The sequence below is a fragment of the Balaenoptera acutorostrata genome, chromosome 15 (genome assembly GCF_949987535.1).
Source record: "Balaenoptera acutorostrata chromosome 15, mBalAcu1.1, whole genome shotgun sequence".
Taxonomy (NCBI): domain Eukaryota; kingdom Metazoa; phylum Chordata; class Mammalia; order Artiodactyla; family Balaenopteridae; genus Balaenoptera; species Balaenoptera acutorostrata.
In genome coordinates, this window is record NC_080078.1 from 75,616,746 (window position 1) to 75,638,824 (window position 22,079).

The 22,079-nt window shown below is 41.1% G+C and overlaps 1 protein-coding gene and 1 pseudogene across 2 annotated transcripts in view; both read right to left on the bottom strand.

The window, feature by feature from the left end:
- Positions 1–4,344: 4,344 nt before the first annotated feature.
- The window catches only part of ZNF334 (zinc finger protein 334), a 57,477-nt gene continuing 39,742 nt past the window's right edge, over positions 4,345–22,079 (bottom strand). The window contains exon 7 of one of the 2 annotated variants that reach the window (XM_057530180.1): positions 4,345–4,424. In XM_057530180.1, the coding sequence (XP_057386163.1) occupies positions 4,365–4,424 (60 nt within the window). In that variant the 3' untranslated portion in view covers positions 4,345–4,364. Of the gene's footprint in view, positions 4,425–18,575; positions 21,416–22,079 lie in introns of those variants that run through there. The other variant, XM_028167298.2, reaches the window with a different exon arrangement.
- Positions 5,315–6,492, bottom strand: LOC103012418 (methylsterol monooxygenase 1-like; annotated as a pseudogene).

Genomic DNA, 22,079 nt, shown 5'->3' on the forward strand with positions numbered 1-22,079 from the left:
ATTATTATTATTTTTTTATTTCATTTTTGGCTGCGTTGGGTCTTCGTTGCAGTGTGCAGGCTTTTCTCTTATTGCAGCGAGCGGGGCCTACTCTTAGTTGCGGTGCGCAGGCTTCTCATTGCGGCGGCTTCTCTTGTTGCGGAGCACGGGCTCCAGGCATGTGGGCTTCAGTAGTTGTGGCACACAGCCTCAGTAGTTGTGGCTCGCAGGCTCTAGAGCGCAGGCTCAGTAGTTGTGGTACACGGGCTTAGCTGCTCTGCAGCATGTGGGATCTTCCCGGACCAGGGATCGAACCCGTGTCCCCTGCATTGGCAGGTGGATTCTTAACTACTGTACCACCCAGGAAGCCCCAGGGTGCCCATTTTACAGATGAGGAAGACTGAGGTTTAGAGATGCAAAGAAACTTGCCACACAGCCTGTTTGGTACCCAAGTCAGTCTGACCTCACAGTACATGACCTTCTCTTTATACTCATCACTGAAAACAATACACCTGGGCATTTCACTCTTTTTGTCAAACACTTGTTAGGCCCGGATACATATGAGATTTTGCGCTGAGTTCTTTTCATGATTTATCTCCTTCGATCCTCACATTCCTATGAGGTACATACTCTTATTACCTTTATTATACAAATGAAGAAACTGAGGCACAGAGAGTTAGCCATTTGCCCGGGGTTATTTGGCGGAGTGGTGAAGCCAATATTAAAATCCAATTCTAATTTCAAGACCTGGGTCTCTCCTGCAACATTGTGCTGTCTCCCTTAAGACATCTCTCTGCCTCAGAAAGAGAAGAAAAATGACTAAACCAGGCGACTAAAGCGTCATTAAGAGAAGTCATGGTGACTTGGTTCTTTCAGCGGGAAGCAAAGGGCAGGAGGCAGACAGTAAGTCTAGCTTCAGCTCTTGCAGGTTGGGGGTTCACATAACTCACGATAACTTAATTTGCGAAGATCATTCTTCCAGGAACGAGGGGCTTATCTTGTATCTGTGTGAGTGGAAGCGGAGCAGGGCGTGGGAGGTGGAGGCCTTGGTGAGCTGTCAGCTGTCAGCCCCAGCAGGGACCTGCTCCAGCCGCTTGTGTGAGCCCGGAGCCCTCTGCTGGCGTAGGAAATCATCTACCAGCATCCGTAGCTCTGTGTGTGCGCGCGCGGGCGCGTGTTGCGGCAGGGCATCAGGGGACCGTATTCAGTGTATTCAGTGAGATTTGCAAAATGGCTAGCACACCTAGTAAATAGAACTAATAGCTACCACTTACCAATATAGCATTAGGGTAGGGACAGGCACTGTTTTAAAGATTTTACATTAATTTTATTTACTCTTAGGGACGTTTACATACTGCCTCTAATTGAACCTTCACCCCAACCCGCTGAAGTCAGAATTATTATTATTACTCCCATTTTTCACAAGAGGTAACTGAAGCACAGAGAGGTTAAGTCATTTGCTCTATGGCTCTTAAGTGGCAGGTCTGGGGCTTGAGCAACTGGACGCTAACCTTGGCGTCCATGCTCTGGAAACCACCAAATGGCCATTCTTTAGATCCGGAGCGCCCTCCTCAGCCCCCCGCCCCGTCCCTGCTAGTACCCTGTAAATGGCTTCAATGAGAGCGGACACACAGCAACGGCTCGATAATTTCTTAGAAAATGGTAAGCAGGCTTCCCTGGTGGCGCAGTGGTTGAGAATCCGCCTGCCAATGCAGGGGACACGGGTTCGAGCCCTGGTCTGGGAAGATCCCACATGCCGCGGAGCAACTAGGCCCGTGAGCCACAACTACTGAGCCTGCGCCCCGCAACAAGAGAGGCCACGACAGTGAAAGGCCCGCGCACCGCAATGAAGAGTGGCCCCCGCTTGCCGCAACTGGAGAAAGCCCTCGCACAGAAACGAAGACCCAACACAGCCATAAATAAATTAATTTACAAAAAAAGAAAAGAAAATGGTAAGCATACTAGGGTTTGGTGGTGAATCTGCTGCTTTCTGGACTCAAGCGGGGGCGGGGGCGGGGAAGGGGGACTGCTCTTACAGCCCACTGCATCCCTCTGAACCGGAGATAAGCCCCTGGCCAACGCGAAGCTGGGCTTCCTGGATCTACTTCTCCAGCGGGAAGATCTTAGTTACAACAGAAGCAGAGAATCCTAAATAATAATGTGAAATATTTAGCAGCCAGTGAGGCATGAATACTGCCGGCTCAGAACAGACAGCTCCTGGAGAAGATTCCTAGAGGATTTCCCTGCCCCTTCCAGGGCCGCTTTGCTTTAACCCTTTAGTTACTGGAATGTGGGGAGGTGAAGGGGTTAAAGGTGGCGGGAGAGGTCAGGGCTGCTGCGGGAGTGGAGAAAACGCTCAGGGGTTTGAGGCATCTACTATTTACCAGCTAATAATGCGTGGGAATTTCACTACTTTAACGATTGCTATGGCTATGCAGGCTGAGTATTGCCATCTTTACCGTGGGTCCTCAGGCAGTTTGCTTGACCTCTCTGAAATGTATTATCCTCATCTGTAAAATAGGGATAATACTAGAAATTGATTCGTGGGGCTGGTGAGGGAGTTATATGAGGTAAAGCCAAGTAAAGTTTCTGCTTGTAGCTCTGAGTAGGCGTTCAGTCATTGGGGGTTGTTATTAATGGCCAAACAGATGTGGGGTGTGTGTGTGTTGGGTGTGGGGGGAGAGTGAGGTAGCCTTGCTGACCCAGGGCCCCTTTAACTCATCATCCCTTGCCTTCATCCCTCTAATTGTAAGCCCAGCCCTAGAGATCAGAGCCTGGGTGTGGGGTGAGGGTTCCTGTACTGGTCGGTGCTTCCTTTGCTCCCTAAACACCTCCATGAGTGTTATTGAACTGGCCTGGTTTGTCTGGAGCAGGTGCCTGTTTCTTGAGAAGCTGAGGTGGCCATGATAGAAGAAATGAAGACCCACTCTTGGGACTTCCTTAGAGGTCCAGTGGTTAAGACTCCATGCTTCCACTACAGAGGTCGTAGGTTTGATCCCTGGTCGGGGAGCTAAGATCCCGCATGCCATGGCCAGAAAATTAATCTTGCTAGAGGGCCTGGCCGTGGAGTTCTGGCTGGGGGAGGAGACCATGTGGAGGGGCTCCTGTTTATTGTAGGAAGACTTCCCTACTTGAGAGTTTATCTTTTCTTTCCACAAATATTTGCTGAGTGCTTGGTGTACGCCAGCCATTGGTTGTATAGCGGTGAGCAAAACAAACGTGGTCTCTGCCCTCAGAGCATTCAGAGCCCTGCAGGGAAGATAGACAGCAAACAAACAAGCAAATAACTAGCTTAATTAATTAATTTAAAAATGTGTTATTATAAACAGGGATAAATGTTATAGGAGAATGATTAGGCTCATTTCCCCACATTTCAGCAACTAAAGCAGGAGGACTGCACAGTCATGGAGGTCCTCTCTGAGGAGGTGATTATATTGAGACTTGATGGATGAATAGGAGTTTTCCAGGTGAAGGGTGAAGGGGAGAGTGTTCCAGGCAGAAGGGCCAGCAACGTGGGAAGCCCTGGAGGTAGGCGAGATCCTGACTTGAACTGGGTCGTTAGATCAAACAAAGGGAAGAGAAGGGCAGGGAGAAGCCAGCTAATGCAGGTCTTGTCAGCTCTGCTGTGGAAAGTTTCAGTTTTGTTCTACGTGCAACAGGAATCCATGAGAGGGTTGGAAGCAGGGGAATGACACGATCCAATCTGAGTTTTGCAAAAAGATCTCTTGGGTGCTGTGATCAGATTGTGTTGAGAATGGCTGGTAGGATTCAAAGATGGAAGCAGGAGGACCAAATGGGATGTGAATATTAAAAAGCCTGTACACTCTTAGGAAAACACTGATTTTTCTACAGTCCTAGTAATAAATAAACAACAGAATTGGTCTTAAACCTGTCTAACAGGTCAAGGGCAACTCACGTCACTGATCCTGCCTCTGAAACCAACCAATCAGTGACAGTCTGTGCTTTGAAAACCAGCCAATCTGCAGTGGATTCACTGAAATGAACATGCTTCTAAGGCTGGCATCACCCCACTCCTGCTTTTGGAACCAACGCAGTCCCAAAGCAGACTCTTCCCCAAACCTGTGTAAGATTAACCCTTTGCTTTGCTCATGAGACTATGCTGAGCGGCCATGCGCTCCTGTACACAAGGAAGCACTAAATCTAGCTGGTCGCCGTGCTGAGTGGTGGGCTCATCCTCCAACAGAGCTCTTTACGGTCATCCAGGCTACAGATGACGATGGTTTGTCCTCTTGTCACTGCTGAGGATGTCCTGCTGGGGTTTGTGCTGCTGGCTCTCGCTGGTCCAGTCTTCAATGGCTGACCAATCCTCTTTTGAAGTTCACCCACTTCCATTGGAGATTTTATGTCTTCATTCAGGTGTACGGTCACATCTTGGCCTGGGGGATGGTCCACCCCTTCCAGGGTATGTATGAGTCAGGGTCTATCTAGTCAGGAGTTAGAAACCACACCAGTTATTTAAAAGAGATCAATCAATATAAAGCATCGTTAGCTAGGTATAAAGTTGTTAAGTGGATAACTAAAAAAGGATCAAAAGAACTCGAAGTTCTCACAGAGGCAGTGACTTCAGGAAGCATCTACCACCCCTAAGGCTCAAGGAACAAAGGAAAGACATTGGCGTTATTAAAACTTAGACGTGGTTTCAGAAACCTCTGAGGAGGGGTTCCTGGCCAGCTTGTGCTGGTGTCTGAGCTCAGAGGAGGGGCTATGAGGGTGGGATGCAGACCTTTGAGGACGGGGTACTGCACAGCAGGTGCTGGTGTCTGCAGGGGCATAAGAAGGCTTCTGTAAGTGTTTAAAAACTGGCAAACTGGATTCAACTGGTGTTACAGGAAGAAATGGCCACTGCCAAGGTCAATGAGTGATGCTGGGGTGATGCTCACAGGAATCCCACGAAAGAAAATGGGAGGGCTTCCCTGGTGGTGCAGTGGTTAAGAACCCACCTGCCAATCCTGGGGACACGGGTTCGAGCCCTGATCTGGGAAGATCCCACATGCCACGGAGCAACTAAGCCTGTGCATCACAACTACTGAGCCTGCGCTCTAGAGCCCGTGAGCCACAACTACTGAGCCCATGTGTCACAACTACTGAAACCCACGTGCCCAGAGCCCGTGCTCTGCAACAAAAGAAGCCACCGCAATGAGAAACCCGTACACCGCAACGAAGAGTAGCCCCCGCTCACTGCAACTAGAGAAAGCCCGCTCGCTCAGCAACAAAGACCCAATGCAGCCAAAAATAAATAAATAAAAATAAATTAAAAAAATAAAATAAAATAAAAGGTTTGAAGGTCAATTTCAGCTTCAGGCCTATAGTACAACTTGGGGAAAAGACCTACATTAATACTCCTTCCATTACTTAAATCCTTTTTGTGAGGTTAGCAACATGGCCTTTAAAGCTTCCTCAGGGAAACTGTACTTAAACATATAAAAGTTCCCACTAGGAAGATAATTAAAAGTTGTTAATGTTCTTTTTATCACTTAGCAACCAAGACATATTTATTTCCACTCCCCAGAAGCAATGTTAGCTACTAGCTTCAATTCAGGAAATGTGTATCTTCAGGAAGGTTTATGTGAGATGTTTATTCAGTCTTTTTCTCAGCCTTCATCTTCTCATTGTAGGCAATAAATTGAGAGTCTGTTCCAAAAAGTCTATCCCACCATGTAAATGTCGAAGCATAGTTTCCAATGAAGTTCATGTGGTGGAAATCGTGACACCGAGAACCAGCATAGAAAGGAATGAGATTTAAAGGGTTGAGAGGAATGTCATAACCACTATGGACATGAACAGTTTCTATCAAACGAATGGTCACCCAGGCCCAAAGAAGAATAACATGATCACATAAAAGCATGATTCCAGTGAAAAAATCCAGTTCCAAGAATTAGGGTTTCCAGAGGATGTGCATATACAGCTTCCAATCCAAATGGAGCCTGAAACTCATAATGAATTTTATGGATATGCTTATATATTGTTTTGCGGTGTAAGAGCCTATGCAGGAAGTAGTGCCAGGTATCTCAATCACTGCACAGCCAAACCATCTTGCCAAAAGCATGTACCATCTTGGCATTGTTTCCCAATCATAAGGAGTATTGAAATACTCTGTACAATAATAGGTTCCACAAATCAAAGGAAGCTGGATACAAAAGTGATTAAAGAGAAGTACTTTAAAACATTTCCATTGATATCCCCACGTTTCTAGCTTATCCTTTTGAATTTTGTACTTTTTCATGTAAGGTATAAATTGAAACAAAAATGCAGGTAAACAGAACAAGAAATAAAGGACCTCATGAACTATGAGGGATCCCCATGTTGCCATCTGGAACTTTGTATAATTATTCAACATATAGTTCCAAGCATTTTAAAATGGTTCCTGCAGAGGATTCTCAGGTAAAAGTGAATCTACATATTCCACAGCCAAGGATGCTGAACTAAAGATGCTGATACTTTCATTTGTTGCCATTTTTCAAATCTCTGCAGACAGCCTTATAATTCAGCACGCCGCTGGGAAAGGTTTATTTTTAAATCTAAATAAATATCTTTACTTATAATAATTAACTAAAAGCTGAGATGATAACATGGGGTGGAGAGGTATGAAATCTGGGAAGGAGGTAGGCGAGAAAAGTAAAAGCGTGCTAAGATTCTCATTTTATTTAGTGGGAAGATACAGATGTTAATTAACTCTAGATGTTGATTAAGAATATGCTTAACTATGTGTGTCAAAGATATAAAGATTGGGGCTTCCCTGGTGGCGCAGTGGTTGAGAATCTGCCTGCTAATGCAGGGGACACGGGTTCGAGCCCTGGTCTGGGAAGACCCCACATGCCGCGGAGCAACTAGGCCCGTAAGCCACAACTACTGAGCCTGCGCGCCTGGAGCCTGTGCTCCGCAACAAGAGAGGCCACGGTAGTGAGAGGCCCGCGCACCGCAATGAAGAGTGGCCCCCGCTTGCCACAGCTAGAGAAAGCCCTAGCACAGAAACGAAGACCCAACATAGCAATCAATCAATCTAAAAAATTTTTTTAAAAAAGATATAAAGATAATAGGAACAATATATATTTTCCAAGTCATCAGAAGAAAAATTAATTGAGGACAAACAAAATGCCATCAACTAACCAAATAGCAGGGGTGAAAGAGAAGCATGAAAACAGCATATGCAATAGAAAATCCATGGTAAATTGGTAGAACATGTGCAAATATATCAATAACCATAATAAATGTAAATCTATTACATTCACTGTTAAAAGACAAAGACTCTTGAATTGAGTTTAAAAAGTCAAACTGTGTGATGTTTTATAAGAGACAGCAAAAACAGGGCAATATAGAAAAACTGAAAATACCGAGATGGAAAAAGGTATTCCAGGCAAATGCCAGCAAAGGGAAAGCATCAATTTTAGCATTAGGCAAAATGGATTTCAAGGCAAAAATAATCAGTATGATTTGAAAAGACAAAAACAGATATTGATGAAATATTTAATCTACCAATAAGTTTAGTCTTTGTGCTTTTATGTGCCTAGTAACATAGAATTGAGATATATAATACTAAACCTGATAGAATTACAAGAAAAAACAACAAATCCACAGTTTTGTGAGAAACTTTAACTTACCTGTTAGAAATCCACAGAACGAGTAGTCAAAAAATCAAGTAAGGTGTTACTATGATTAACAAGATAGATTTATATGGAGATACGTTTTCCCTTTCACACACACGTGATAACTTTTACAAAAATTGTCCTTATTTGAAATAATAGTTATTTCCTTTTAACTCCCCTTCTCACTTTTCTCCTATTCTCATATTTTCTTTCCTCCCTTCCTGTTTTTCTCTCCATCTGTACCATCTGCTTTTCCTCCTCCCAGGTAGCCTTGCTAGCAGATGGATCATATTCTTCTATATTTTTTCATGCTCGTAAACTCAGATGCAAATGTATATACCTATGTAGATTTCTGTCCGTATCTCTTACAGAAATAGAACCGCAGTTTATAGTACATTTCTCTGCCTCTTGCAGAGATGAAAGATAAAAGTTCCCTCAAGTCACTAGATAGAGGTTTAAGAAATTCTTTTTTAATGGCTGTGCGACATGTCATGATATAAAGGTACCACAAAGTATTCAACTATTCTTCTGAGTATACACTTTGTTTATAGGGTTTTGTTGCAATCATGTTCACTGTTGATGTGAATAACCACAGCCACATATATTCTGGTGCTTTTACTTCAATGGGATGGATTCCCCGGCATGAGATTGCTGGGTCAAAGAATATGTGGAGTTGTTTTATTTTGATATACATTGCCAGATCGCTCTCCAACAAGGTCATCGCTACTGGAATGTGGTGAAGAGAGTTCCTTCCCAGCTTGTAGTAGGTGTTATCACGCTCCCGATTGATTTGCTAGTGTGATGTGAGTAAAGTGATATCTCATTTTTATTTAACTTGCATTTCCCTGTCTCCTAGGGAAGTTGAACATCTTTTTAGGTTTATTCACCATTTGGATTTGTTCTTCTATGAATAGACTAGTGGTAGTGTCTAGCCAGTTTAATTTTGATACTAATTTGCAAATGCTCTTTGTATATATAGATATTAACCCTTTATCTGCCATCTGCATTGCAGATGGGTCACAAGATCTGACTGAGGGCTAAGTAGGTATAGTGTTACAGGTGTTCTAAGATTTTAATGGTTTGATTTTTTAGATTTGCCTTTAACTCATTTGGAATTTATTTTTGTTTAAATGATGTGAAATAGGGTTCTGATTTTATTTCTTCAATCTCTACACTATCCACTATGGTATCCACTAGCTGAGTGTGATGATTACGTTATTTGAAATGTGACTGGTCTGAATAGAAATGGGCTGTAAGTTTAAAATATACACCGGATTTCCAAGACTTGATATAAAAAAAAGAATGAAAAATGTCTCATTAATGACTTTTATATTGATTACATGTTGAAATCATAATATTTTGGATATATTGGATTACATAAAGTATTAAAATTAACTTCATATATTTCTTTTTTACTTTTTAATGTGGCTCAGAGAAAAATTTTAATTACATACACAGCTTACATTATATTCCCATTGCACAGCACTATTCCAGATCATCAGTCATGCCAGAACTATTTTTAAAACATTTTTGTTCTCTTTCACTTATCTTTTATCTGCCTCCTGAGAGGTGTATCTATTTTATTGCTTATAGTAGACATCTGTCTGATTCATCACTTCCCGTCATCTTTTGAATAGCCCTTTTATATTTGGAGAAATTATTCATCAGAACTCAAATTCCCAGCCTCCCTCACCATTAGGATGTGTGTATTTGACCTTCATGGAATGAATGGGAAGTGAGCTACACAGGGAATCAGGTTCTACGTGGAGTTTCCATTTCCATGGGTCCAGGTGGCACAGGCAATGAGCTTTGACAGTGCAGCCCCGACAGTGGTTTCAAGGTCAAGGTCCTGGCTTTGGGAGGGTGGTGACAGCAGCAGCAGTTTCCTCATAGGGAAGAACTGGGTATGGTTCGGGGCATTGCTTAACCTTGAGTCTGGCTTTTCAGCCCTCACAATGACATTGTGAGCTACTCGATATCTCTTTAAAAAACTTGCTTGCTCCTTAATCATCAGAATCAGCTTCTTTTGCAATATAGAACTCACTATAGAACCCTGACTGGTGTACTGGGATGGTTTTCCTCCAAGAAGAGCTTTGGGATTTATTTTTTCTTACTATTTAAAAAATATCTTCCATCTTAATGATTTCTCTCTTCCTACTTTTTTTCAGCTTATTTTCTTGTTCTTTTTCTATTTCTCAAGGAGACTACTGTCTTAGCCTGGGTTCCCCAGAAAATAGAGGCTGTGTCAAAAGTTTACGTGCTGACACTTCACTGGGTTTGTGCAACAACAGAAACCAGGTTGAAGGAAAAAGTGAGGAAGGGAGGGAGGAGAGCAAAGGTAAGAGGCTGCGTTCCTGAGAGGCTCACAGTTTTGTAACCAGTGTGGCTAATTCCTTGGGCTCACAGTATATCCTCAGAGAGGTTGTATGAACTCCTCTGTCTTGGAGCATCCCTCAGCAGGAGAAGGTGAGAAGAATTTATCCATTGGGTCCTTCCTGTCCCCCATCTCCTATGGTTCAAAGTCTGCCCCACAGGGCATTAACCTGATGCATCCAGGCAGTATTACCTCGCCTCTGGGGAAGCCAGAGCCTCCTGGACCAATCTGGCCACTGCATATAGTGGTCTGTCTCTCCCTTTCTGTCTGTGCTACTGTGGGGCTCCTCAGTCTTTAGTGCAGTCGATGGCAGAGGCCATGACCTGGCTTAATGACCAGGAAATAGCTTGCTGTTCCCTGTAGAGCCTCTCCATCTAGGAGTCAAGGCAAATGATTTAGGGGTGAGGTTGGTGAGTAGTGGGGTTGAGGGGGGAACGCCACAGAGATCCTGTGGTGGTGCATAACCTAAGGCTAGCAATTCTACCCCTTGCACCATTCAGATCTGCTTTCACCCTCTTGTAACCTTGGAGCACATACAAGAACAAGATGCCCTCATTTCTGCTCTAAGAGGGAAGATACAAGTCAGTCTTTCAAGGTGGCAGCTGTTCATTGAAGCAGGGCAGTGCCTGGGGACAGAGAAAGTAAGGGGGTGACAGGTGGGGAAGAAGAGTATGGTGTACCGTGTGGCTATGGATCTGAGCAATGCTTAAACTGAATCATATAAAGTATCAAGTTCTTTCCATTTATTGATGAAGTTACTTAAGGCTAAAAAATTTCCTTTGAAATTTTTTCTATCTCCCATAAGTTTTCCAATGAAGAATTCTCCATTTCTTTGTTTTCTAGATAATTTGTAATTTCATTTTTCTTTCCTTTGATTCAAGTGTTCCCAAACAGTGTGTTTCTTAGACTTAATTTCCATGCAGTTAGCATATCTTGGTGACTTTAAAAATCATTTACTTCATTTTTATTGAATGATGAGCAGAGATGATAGCCTATGAAATATCTAATTTATTGAATTTTCCAAGATTTTCCTTATAGCCAAGTGGGTGATAAATTTTAGTAAATGCTCATGTATGTATAAAAATGTACATTCTGTATTTGAAGAAACATTTATTTATTTGAGTTTGTAGATTGCCCTTATTCTTAAGTAATACATGCTTATGAGTGAAGGGTCATAATATTGGTAACTTATTTTCAAATGATTCAGAAAAAAAATGTGTATGTATAAAAAGAGAGAGAGAAATAAAGCAAATATGGCAAAATCATAACAATTGGTGAATCTAAATAGTTCGTATAGAGATGTTTATTGTAGCATTCTTCTGCCTTTTCTGGGGATTTGAAATTTTACAAAATATAAAGGTGAAAATAAAATCCCTTTACTCTATTTTTAATAGGCATCTCAGTGGGACCAAAATTAGACTTGAATATTTCATCTGCTATCTTTCCCTGGGACCTCTTCATTATTTTAAATCTTTTATTTGTTTTTCTAATAAAGTTATTTAAATCTGTAATTCTTCCTTTGAATTTTTGTTTGGTCACACTTCAAAGATTTTTATATTTTGTGTTCTCATTGTTATTCATTAAAATAATTTATAATTTCTATTCTGATTTTCTCTCTAACCTGATGGTAGCTAAAAGAGTGAATTTTTGATATTCATGTCTATAGGGATCTTGGTAGTGGTGAGGTTTTGTCTCTTCTTTGGCTATTCTGGTTGATGTTTTCTGGTTTTATTGCATTATAGTCTGTGAAATGGCCTATAGTATTTCTGCCTTTTGACTACAGTAAGTCCCCTACATACGAATGAGTTCCATTCTGAGAGCAAGTTCATAAGTCCAATTTGTTAAGTCCAGCAAAGTTAGCTTACATACCCAACTAACACAGTTGGCTATACAGCACTGTAATGTAATAGGTTTATAATACTTTTCACACAAATAGTACATAAAAAACAAGCACAAAAAATAAAGAAAACATTTTTAATCTTACAGTATAGTACCTTGAAAAGTACAGTAGCACAGTACAACAGCTGGCATACAGGGGCTGGCATCAAGTGAACAGGCAAGAAGAGTTACTGACTGGAGGAGGGAGAGAAGGTGGGAGACGGTAGAGCTGAAGGATCGTCAGCAGTAGGATATGGAGGGTGAGCTGCAATTTCACTCACGCCTGATGCTGATGGAACGCACATTCGCATCTTTGAAAGTTCTCAACTTGAAGGTTCCTATGTAGAGGACTTACTGTATACGGAAGTATCCTCTGAATTCTGGGGAAATGGTTGCTTGAATACACCCTTGCTGCCCTCATCTTTCAATTTAAAACCAGCTACTGAACATTTTTTGAGGCCAGCAGCTTTTTTTTTTTTTTTTTTGAGGCCAGCATTTTTTGAGGTTTTAGGATAGAAGCAAGATCTAGTGATCTCTGGGGGCTAGTCTGAGTTCAGTGAGAGCCGGGCCACCAGAGGCCCAGGCCCCAGTAGTGATGGTCAGAAGGAAAGAGGTAACATCTGGGAACACTTGACTTATGCAAATCCAAGAACTTCCTTAGGGAGCTGTGCACCTGCCCCTGTGACTCCAATGCTCAGAAAGCTGAGGGGGAGGAAATCGGTGTGCTCAATCCTTTCGACCCTGGGCAAATGCCAGCTGAGGAGACTAAGGAGCAGAGGCAGTCCTTCTGGGACCAGCGACCCACCAGCCGGAGCACTGCTGACCCAGAAGAGCAAAGACTGCTGGGCGGTCCATGACTCAAGAGCCTGACCTGCTGCAGATCCCCAGCAGCTGAACACGCACCCTGGGGAGCCAGCAAAGGAAAATACCAATGTACCTGCGGGGTCTTCGAAATGAGAAAGAGAGAGAACTGGTGCATCACAGAGAACAGCCAGTACAAACCTACAGGAGAAGAGAGAAGGTAATCTGAACAGAAATTGATGATGAAAACGACACCCGAAGGAGCCACAGATACAGTGTGACGCGCATGCACACACACACACACACACACACACACACACACTCATGTTCTGGATCGAAGGAAAATCGCACATTCAGACTAAACATTTCAGGAGATGAATCAAAGGAGAGGAAGGTTACTGGTGCAACTGGTTGTGGAATACCAAATGGAGAAATAAAACACATATCAAAAATTTAAAGAGATGGAAATGATGAGGTGAAATCAGAGAGGTTGGGGGGATGATGGAGGCAACCAAATACCTGTCTATTTGAATTATTCAATATTGGAATTATTATTATTGGAAAAACGGAAATTCATCAAATGGAGGAAGTGGAAGGCAGGCAATAAAGAAACAAAACAATGGAGGAAATTTTCCCTGAAAATTTTCCAACAAAGACCTGATCAGAAGATTTTAAGGAGTCACTGAATTCCAAACAGAGCTTCCCCCCCACCAAAAAAAAAAAAAAAAAAACGAACACCAAGTATACATATAAAGCTTACCAACCTCCAGAGAGGGAAAATAAGTAACTTACAATGAAAATCAATGAGCCTGGCACTGGACTTCTCATCTGCAATACTGGAAGTAAATGATGATGCAATAATATCTACAGACTTCTGAGGGGAAAAGGGAATCCTAAAGGAAGACTAATAATAATAAGGGACTATAAATACTGAAGGATCTCAGCCTGCTACTTGGGGAGGGGCAGGTGGAGAGGAAAAAAGTTAAAGCATTTAAATCTCGTTGGGGCTTGGGGAGCATGATGTAAAAGAATTACAATCGGTCATCTTAATGTGAAGAAATAGATGGTGTTTTTCATATAATGGAAGATTATATAACTGTGATTATGTATTTTTTTTTCTGAATATGAAAAAGAAAAGGTAATTGCTAGCTCTATAGAACACCAAAATCTAAAAGAAAAACAGAGGGAATTCCCTGGCTGTCCAGTGGTTAGGACTCCATGTTCTCACTGCCAAGGGCCCGCATTCAATCCCTGGTTGGGGAACTAAGATTCCACAAGCTGTGAGGCACAGCCAAAGAAACCCCAAACAACAACTACAAAAAACCCTCATTAAACTGTATACCTAATATGTGTGCAATTTGTTGTATGTAAATTATACTTTAAAAAAAAATAAAAGAAAAACAGATAATAAATGGCCATATTATCAAGCCAGCAAAAGCAAGAAAAAGGAAGAGAAATAACAAAGTAAATAAATAGTAAGCTCGAATTAAAATGGAAGGAATAAAATAAAATATATCCATTTTTACAGTAATCTCAAAGGGACTGAATTGTCCTATTAAAACCCAAGGTGGGGGGCTTCCCTGGTGGCGCAGTGGTTAAGAATCTGCCTGCCAATGCAGGGGGCACGGGTTCGAGCCCTGGTCCGGGAAGATCCCACATGCCGCGGAGCAACTGGGCCCGTGAGCCACAACTACTGAGCCTGCGCGTCTGGAGACTGTGCTCCGCAATACGAGGCCACGATAGTGAGAGGCCCGCGCACCGCGATGAAGAGTGGCCCCAACTTGCCACAACTAGAGAAAGCCCTCACACAGAAACAAAAGACCCAGCACAGGCATTAAAAAACAAACAAACAAACAAAAAAACCCAAGGTGTGCTAAATAGGATTAGAGAACAAAACCCAGGCATATGCTGTTGTTAGGAATACTGTGTCAGCCAGAAATGCGTGTAACAGAAACTGAATCACAGTGGTTTAAACATATGAGAAATTTGTTTTTCCTTGTGTAACAAGAGGTAGGTGCAGAGCTGGGGCAGCTGCTCAGAAAAGCTCTAATCTCTACTGTCAGTTCTAGATTCCCCTCACCCTTAGCACCTCTGCTGGATATGGTGGCTTACCTGGTGGTGTGACCTTCAACCCTCATTCCTAAGGGATCTGAGCCCTTCCTGGTAACTATGCTGTTCTCAGTTTGAGGCCATGATGGATGGATATGTCCATCTACCATCAAAATTGGGCACCTCCTCCATATACCAAGGTCAGGCTTCTTCCTCCTCTGTCAACTGGTCATAAGGGACCCACTTCCCACTGCATGCAGCCATAGTTTTTTTTTTTTTTTCTTTTAGCAGTGCCAAGCAGCTTGCGGGACATTAGTTCCCTGACCAGGGATTGAACCCGGGCCCCCAGCACTGGAAGCTTGGAGTCCTAACCACTGGACAGCCAGGGAATTCCCTCAGCCATAGGTTTAAGCCAAGGGGCAGGCAACAGGTGGATGAAATGGGGGTCAGGGTTGCTTACTCACTCAGCTTGCTTGTGCCATCTGGCCCTCCTCTGCTCAATCTTGGCAACTCCGGTGGGAGGGTGAGGGCATGTGGCATCTCTGAAGAAGTCCTCCCAGGAGAGACTCCTTTTGAATCACTGAAAGTGGTGTCTCTCAGAGGAGTCGGAAAGGGGCAGAGGGACATTCTGAACAATGACAAGACCTCCAGTTAGGAATTGTTGAGGTTGGACACTGCCATGGCTGTCCCCAAATTATAGGAGAAAGAATTATGCTACGTGTCCCTAACTTCAGGTGTGGTACAATGATGGCATCTTCTCTTGATTCATCTCCCCTTATTCCAGTGTTTCCCAACCTTTATTTTTTTAAGTTATAGCTCCTCCAAGGGGACTTTTTAGATATTATTTTTCCTAATTGTCCTCCCCATAAAAATTTAATACCACAGATATACTGCATATCTGTTTATGTACTATGGTCCTTTGAGAGCCACAAACCATTGTAATAGCTAAGATTTTTTTTCAGGCTCCAAGAACAAACTTTCACCCCCTTGGGGGCAATATTGCCCCCGTTGAGAATGCATGTCTATTCCGTTAAGAAAAAAATTAAAGCAGGCAGGAAAAAAGCAGTATTATAACTTAAATTATCTGATACGTTTGACAGAAACGCAGTGACACACGTAACTGTGAAAAATGTCTTCCCAGCACTGTGCATTAATGTCGGTTAATGAAACTGGGTGGCTGAAGTGAGAGTGGGGATTGGAAGGCAGACCGCTTTCAGTCGGAGCAGAGACGTGGTGGAGTCTTTCATGTGCGACTAGAGCCCTCTGCTGGCCATTTTGGGAACGTACCCTAGTAAATTAAATGGTAGCCCATTCATTCACCTTCTATTTCCCTAGCATCCCTAATGTGTCATTGATGAGCTCTAGGCTTGGGTTTGAGGCTCAGCAAGGTTTAAAAACCTTATGAGAAAAGGTTATTAAAGCCAGAACCACACAGTGGTAAGTGGCAAAGCTGGCATTCAAAGTCAGGTTTGTCTGAATCCAAAGCCCATACTTTCCTCCTCAAGAGGTTGAGGTTCATTTATTCACCTATAGCTGTCCAACTGCTCCAGCATCATTTGTTGAAAAGTCTATTCTCCTCCACTGAATTCCTTCTGCACCTTTGTAAAAAATCAGTTGGGCATATTTGTGTGGGTCTATTTCTGGGTTCTCTATTATGTTCCATTGATCTATATGTCTATCCATCCACAAAAACCACACGGTCCTGATCATTGCAGCCATATAATAAATCTTCAAATCAGTAGACTGATCATTCCATTTTATTATTTTTCAAAATTGTTTTAGCTATTCTAGTTCCTTTCTCGTTCCACATAAACTTTAGAATAATCTTGCTTATATTTACAAAAACATTCCTACTGGAATTTTGATAGTGATTGCATTACACCTATATATCAGTATGGGGAGAATTGGCATCTTTACTGTGTTGAGTTTTCCAATCCATGAACATGGTATGTTTATCCACTTTTTAAGATATTCTTCAATTAGCATTTTGTAGTTTTCAGCATGCAGGTCTGGACATGTTTTGTTAGGTTTACACCTATCTGTATAGTTTTTTGGGCAATTAAAAGACAATATTGTGTTTTAAATTTTGATACCTATGTGTTCATTTCTGGCATATAGAAATGCATGTTTACCTTGTATCCTGTGAACTCACTTGTTAGTTCTAGGAGGTTTTCTGTTTTTGTTTTTGGTAGATTCCTTGGGATTTTCTTCTTAGACAATCATGTCATCTGTAAATAGGACAGTTTTATTCTTTCTTTTCTGATCTGTATGCTTTTTGTTTCCTTTTCTTGCCTTGTTGCGGTGGCTAGAACTTCCAGCACTATGTTGAATAAGACTGGTGAGAGCAGATATCTTTCCCTTGTTCCTGATCTTAGGCGGGAAGCATCCAGTATTTCACCATTAAGTATAATGTTAGCTGTAGGTTTTTATAGATGCTCTTTATCAAGTTCCCCTCTATTTCTATTTTTCTGAGAGTTTTGTCATAAATTTCAAATACATTTTGGCAAATACTTTTTCTTCATTGGTGGATATAATGTGATATTTCTTTGGTTTGTTAATTACACTGATTTTGGTGGATTACACTGATTGATTTTGAATATTGAATCAGCCTTGTATCCTTGCAATAAATCCCATGGTATAAAATTCTTTTATATATTCATATGTCTTTTCATATAATTAATAAATAATTCTATTTGCTAATATTTTGTTAAGGATTTGTGTGCCTAATTCATGAGGAATATTGGTTTGTATTTTTCCTTTTTTGTACTGTATTAAATTTTTTTTTTTTTTTTTTTTTTGGTTTTGGTTATCAGTGAATGCTAGTTCATAAACTGAACAGGGAAGTGTTTTCTCTTCTTGATTTTCTGGAACAAAATGTGTAGAACTTGTGTTATTTCTGCTTTAAACATTCGGTAGAATTCTCTAGTGAAACCAACTGGGCCTGGAGATTTCCTTTTTGGGAGTTTTAAAATTACAAATTAAATTTCCTTAATTCTATTTCATATTGGGTGAGTTGTGATAGTTTTTATTTTTGGAGGAATCGGTCTTTCTAACCTAAGTTGTCAAATTTATACAAATAAAGTTGTTCACAGATGCCCCTATTATCATTTTGATGTCTTCAGGGTCTGGCATGATATCCCCTGTTTCATTACTGATATTGGTAATTTATGCCTTCTCTCTCTTTTTGTCAGTCTTTTTAGAGGTTTTTCAATATACCACATCGCCTAAAACCCAGACATGTATTTTAATAACCGTCTTTGAATTCTTCAGAGCACTTAGCCTGATGAAATGCCCTTCAGTGACCCCAGGAAATCAATGTTGAATTAAAACTGACTCCTGCCTTCTCCTCCTGGAATATCTTGGTGTTTCTTTGGAGTTTGAGGCCAAGCTGCATTCCTGTAGCTTGAGGATGGCTCATGGACTCTCCAGCCTGTTTTTGTTTGTTTTTGTTATTGTTGTTGTTGTTCTTAGTGGCTCTGGTTTGAGTTTGTCGGAAGCTAGGTTTGAGATTCCAGGGGCCAGTGGGTGCCATTAGAGACAGACATTGGTTACCAGGGTGGAGGTTCCATCTAAAGCAAATTTGTGCTTGGGGCCCAGATACTGACTGCACATGAATACACCAGCTCTTGCTAACATTATAATGCAATTATTTCAACCTGTTTCTTGAAAATTAAATAGCTTATAAACAGAAATATGTATGTATATATATGCATATATATAAAGAAAAATAATAAGAAATACATGTATACTCATGACCCATTTAAGAAACATAAAGCTTCCTCCCTAAATGTAAGCCCCTCCTTCCTCCATAGATGTAACTGCTATCCTAGATTTTGTGTTAACCATTCACTGGCTTTCCTTTGTAGTTTTACTACTTATATATGTATCCCTCAATAGTGTACTGTTGAATTCTTTGTTTTTGAACTTTATATAAATGCAATAACATGGTATTTATAGTTTCCTTTTTTATTAAACATTATTAAGATAATAATTTTGATATGTATAACTGAGGTTCATTTTCATTGGTGTATGTTATTCCCATTGTATAAACATACCAATATTTATTTATCTAGTCTATTGTTAATGGACATTTGCTACTTTCTCTTTTTTTCAATTGTCATTACAAAAACCTGAAAGGTTGCAATGAACCTTCTTGTACATGTCTGTTGGTGCGGATGTGCAAGACTTTCTTTAGGGCAGGGTTTTCCTGTGATGGAGCTGCTGGCATCCTGGATGAGCCCCTTTTCCTGTCCTTTCTCTGACATGGTGCAGGGTATTGGGTATCTTTGGTCCTCCCACACACTAAATGCCTGAAGCACCCTCAATCATAGTGACAACTAATCATCCCAGTATTTCCAAACACCCTTTAGAACACCCAGTTGTTTTAGGGTATGTATCTAGAAGTACAATTGTTGAGGCACAGGTTATGTCACTGTTCAATTTTCACTTATATACTGTATTGTTGAGATTCAGAGAGAGGTAGGTTCCCTATGTAAATCCAACATACACGTAATTCATGTTATATAACACACTCATGTACTATATACCTATCCATATACTTCAGAAGATCTTCACATATATATTTAACACTGTTGTGCCAATGACCTTAACTTATTCCTGACAAAAGCTCCACTTTCACATTCTATTAAGAACTGAATATTTTACTACCTTTTTTTGTAACAAGTTTGGTATCACATCTGAAATACGACTTCTATTTCCACAAGAACATTTTCCCACAAGAACATTTTTATCCATATTCCTTAAAATAATACATTTGCCTTCCATATCTTTGACTACTTCTTGAGAGCTTTCACACAATCAAAGCATTCACAGAGAGCTCCTATTTCACTCCTATATTACTTCTCTAATTCCAATTAGCTCTAACCTATTGATAAAGACTTTCCTACGTGCGTTGACATCTAAGCGGTTCTGCCCTGTGATTTTGCTGATGTTCAACGGCTATGAACCGCAGAGGATGGCTTCTCCACATGGAGAGTGTTGGTGGGAGTTTTCTTCTTATGTTTTTTTCTTTGATGTTTGGTGAGGGCTGACCTCTGGCTGAAGGTTTTTCTACATTCATTACATTCATAGGGTTTTTCCCCTGTGTGAATTCTCTGATGTTTTGTGAGGGCTGACTTTTCATAGAAGGTTTTCCCACATTCGGGACATCTGTAGGGTTTCTCTCCTGTATGAGTTCTCTGATGTACAATGAGGTTGGATTTCACGCAGAAAGATTTCCAGCATTCATTACATTTATAGGGTTTCTCTCCTGTGTGGGTCCTTTGATGTTGAGTAAGGTTTGACTTCACACAGAAGGTTTTCCCACATTCATTACATTTATAGGGTTTCTCTCCCGTGTGAGTTCTCTGATGTATGGTGAGGGCTGACTTCTGGCAGAAGGATTTTCCACATTCATGACATTTGTAGGGTTTTTCTCCTGTGTGAGTTCTCTGATGCTCAGTGAGGTTGGACTTTACAAAAAAGGACTTCCCACATTCACTACATTCATAGGGCTTTTTTCCTGTGTGCACACTCTGATGTTGAGAAAGGTCTGGTTTCTTAGGGAAGCTGTCCCCACATTTATTACTGTCATAGGTTTTCTTCCCTTTGTGAGCCCTCTGATTTTGAGTGAGGTGTGATTTCTTACTTAAGACCCTCCCACTTTCACTACACTCAATATTTGGTTCCCCCGAACATGTTCTCTGATGTTGACTGAGTTTCAAAGCCTTGTGGAAGGATTTCTCACACTTACTACCTTTAAAGCTTTTCTCACTTATGTTAATTCTCTGCTTTAGAGCGAGGTAGGACTCTTTTTTCACAGCTCTCTCACTATCATTACACTTACTGGGTTTTTCCGTTGTGTGAGTTCTCGGATGTTGAGTCAGGTGTGGCTTTTTGTGGAAGGATTTCCCACACTGGTTACAGTCATAGATTTTCTCTTCTGTATGAGTTCGCTCATTTTGAGTGTGGGATGACTTCTGCAAGGCTTCCTCACTTCTGTTATACTCATCAGGTTTTCCTCCTGTGTGCATTCTCTGATGTTGAGTAAGGTTCGACTTCTCGCTAAAAGATTTCCCCAATTTGTTACATTCACAGTGAGCTCTCTGATGTGCACGTTTTGACTTCAAGCATGAAGATTTCCTATTTTTACTGGATTCGTGTGGTTTTCTTCCCTTAAGGGTTCTTGGACAAGCACCAAGCTTTAACTTTTGGAGGAAGGCTTGTCCATATTTGTTACCTTCAGAGGGTTTCTCTCCTGTATGAGCTCTCTTACATGCAACAAAGGCTGTTTTTCTGTGAAAAGCTTTCTCACAATGATTATATTCAAGACATTGCTCCAAAGCTGAATTCTTCTGACGTTGAATAAAGTCCTCAATTTGCCTGTGGGATTTCCTCTTTTGATCATTTTCACTGGGCTTGTTCCCTGTATGGGTTTTCTCATGCACAGTAGTAAGGAATCCACATCCATTGAAATCATTAGATTTTTTTCTCACACTGCTTCTATTACTAATAACTAATTCAAAAACACTTTTCAAGTTTGTTACAAATGGGTCACATTGATAGGATCCTTTTTTTGAGGGCACTGGATTTGTGGTCATATTAAGTGTTTCTCTGAAGGTCTTATTTCTCTCCTCAGTCAATGTTTTGTTGTTGATGAATAAACCTTGCCTCAAATACTTATCTTCATTTTCTTGGCTTATCTCTTTTATGTTATTGGTTCTTTGGACTTCTAGAAATATAAAAAATTAACATACATTATAAATCTTAACACATTTCTTAAGGAATAGGCTTGTCTACAAATGCCCTAAGTTGAGTTAATTCTTAGGTTTCAGACACAGTCTCCTGGGATGAAGGAACTCCTAAGCACATCTTTACCCTACTCTTTTAGTTGGCACATGAAAACAAAAACAAAAACACATATTGCAGTAGAAAAAAGGGAGAGAAAGCTGAAAATTAATACGAGTACCTTTGGCTTGTTACAAAAATTACCTCAAAATGTGTAGAGAGTTTGAAATAAAACACAAGGAGTGGTGAAGTGAGTCCAAAGGATGTCAGGAAAACAAATGATCCAAGGATGGAGGGTATTAAAAGAATGGGGCAAAGATAAGGGACACTGAGTAGGGAGACAAGGAAGACTAAAGGGTGATCAAGGGAAGAGTCAGAGCAAAGATGGAGGATAAGCCATGCTTGCACATCATTTGATTCTATCAGAGCTAATCAATAGTTATTTGTCTTGATTGACAACTCTACTTTTCCCTCTTTCAATCTGCTGATGTACTGTACCAACTGACTGTGCCCTGTCACATACTAATTTTTAATTTCACTTTTAAAATACTGAAGTATAGTTGATTTACAATATTGTGTTAATTTTAGGTGTACAGCAAAGTGATTCG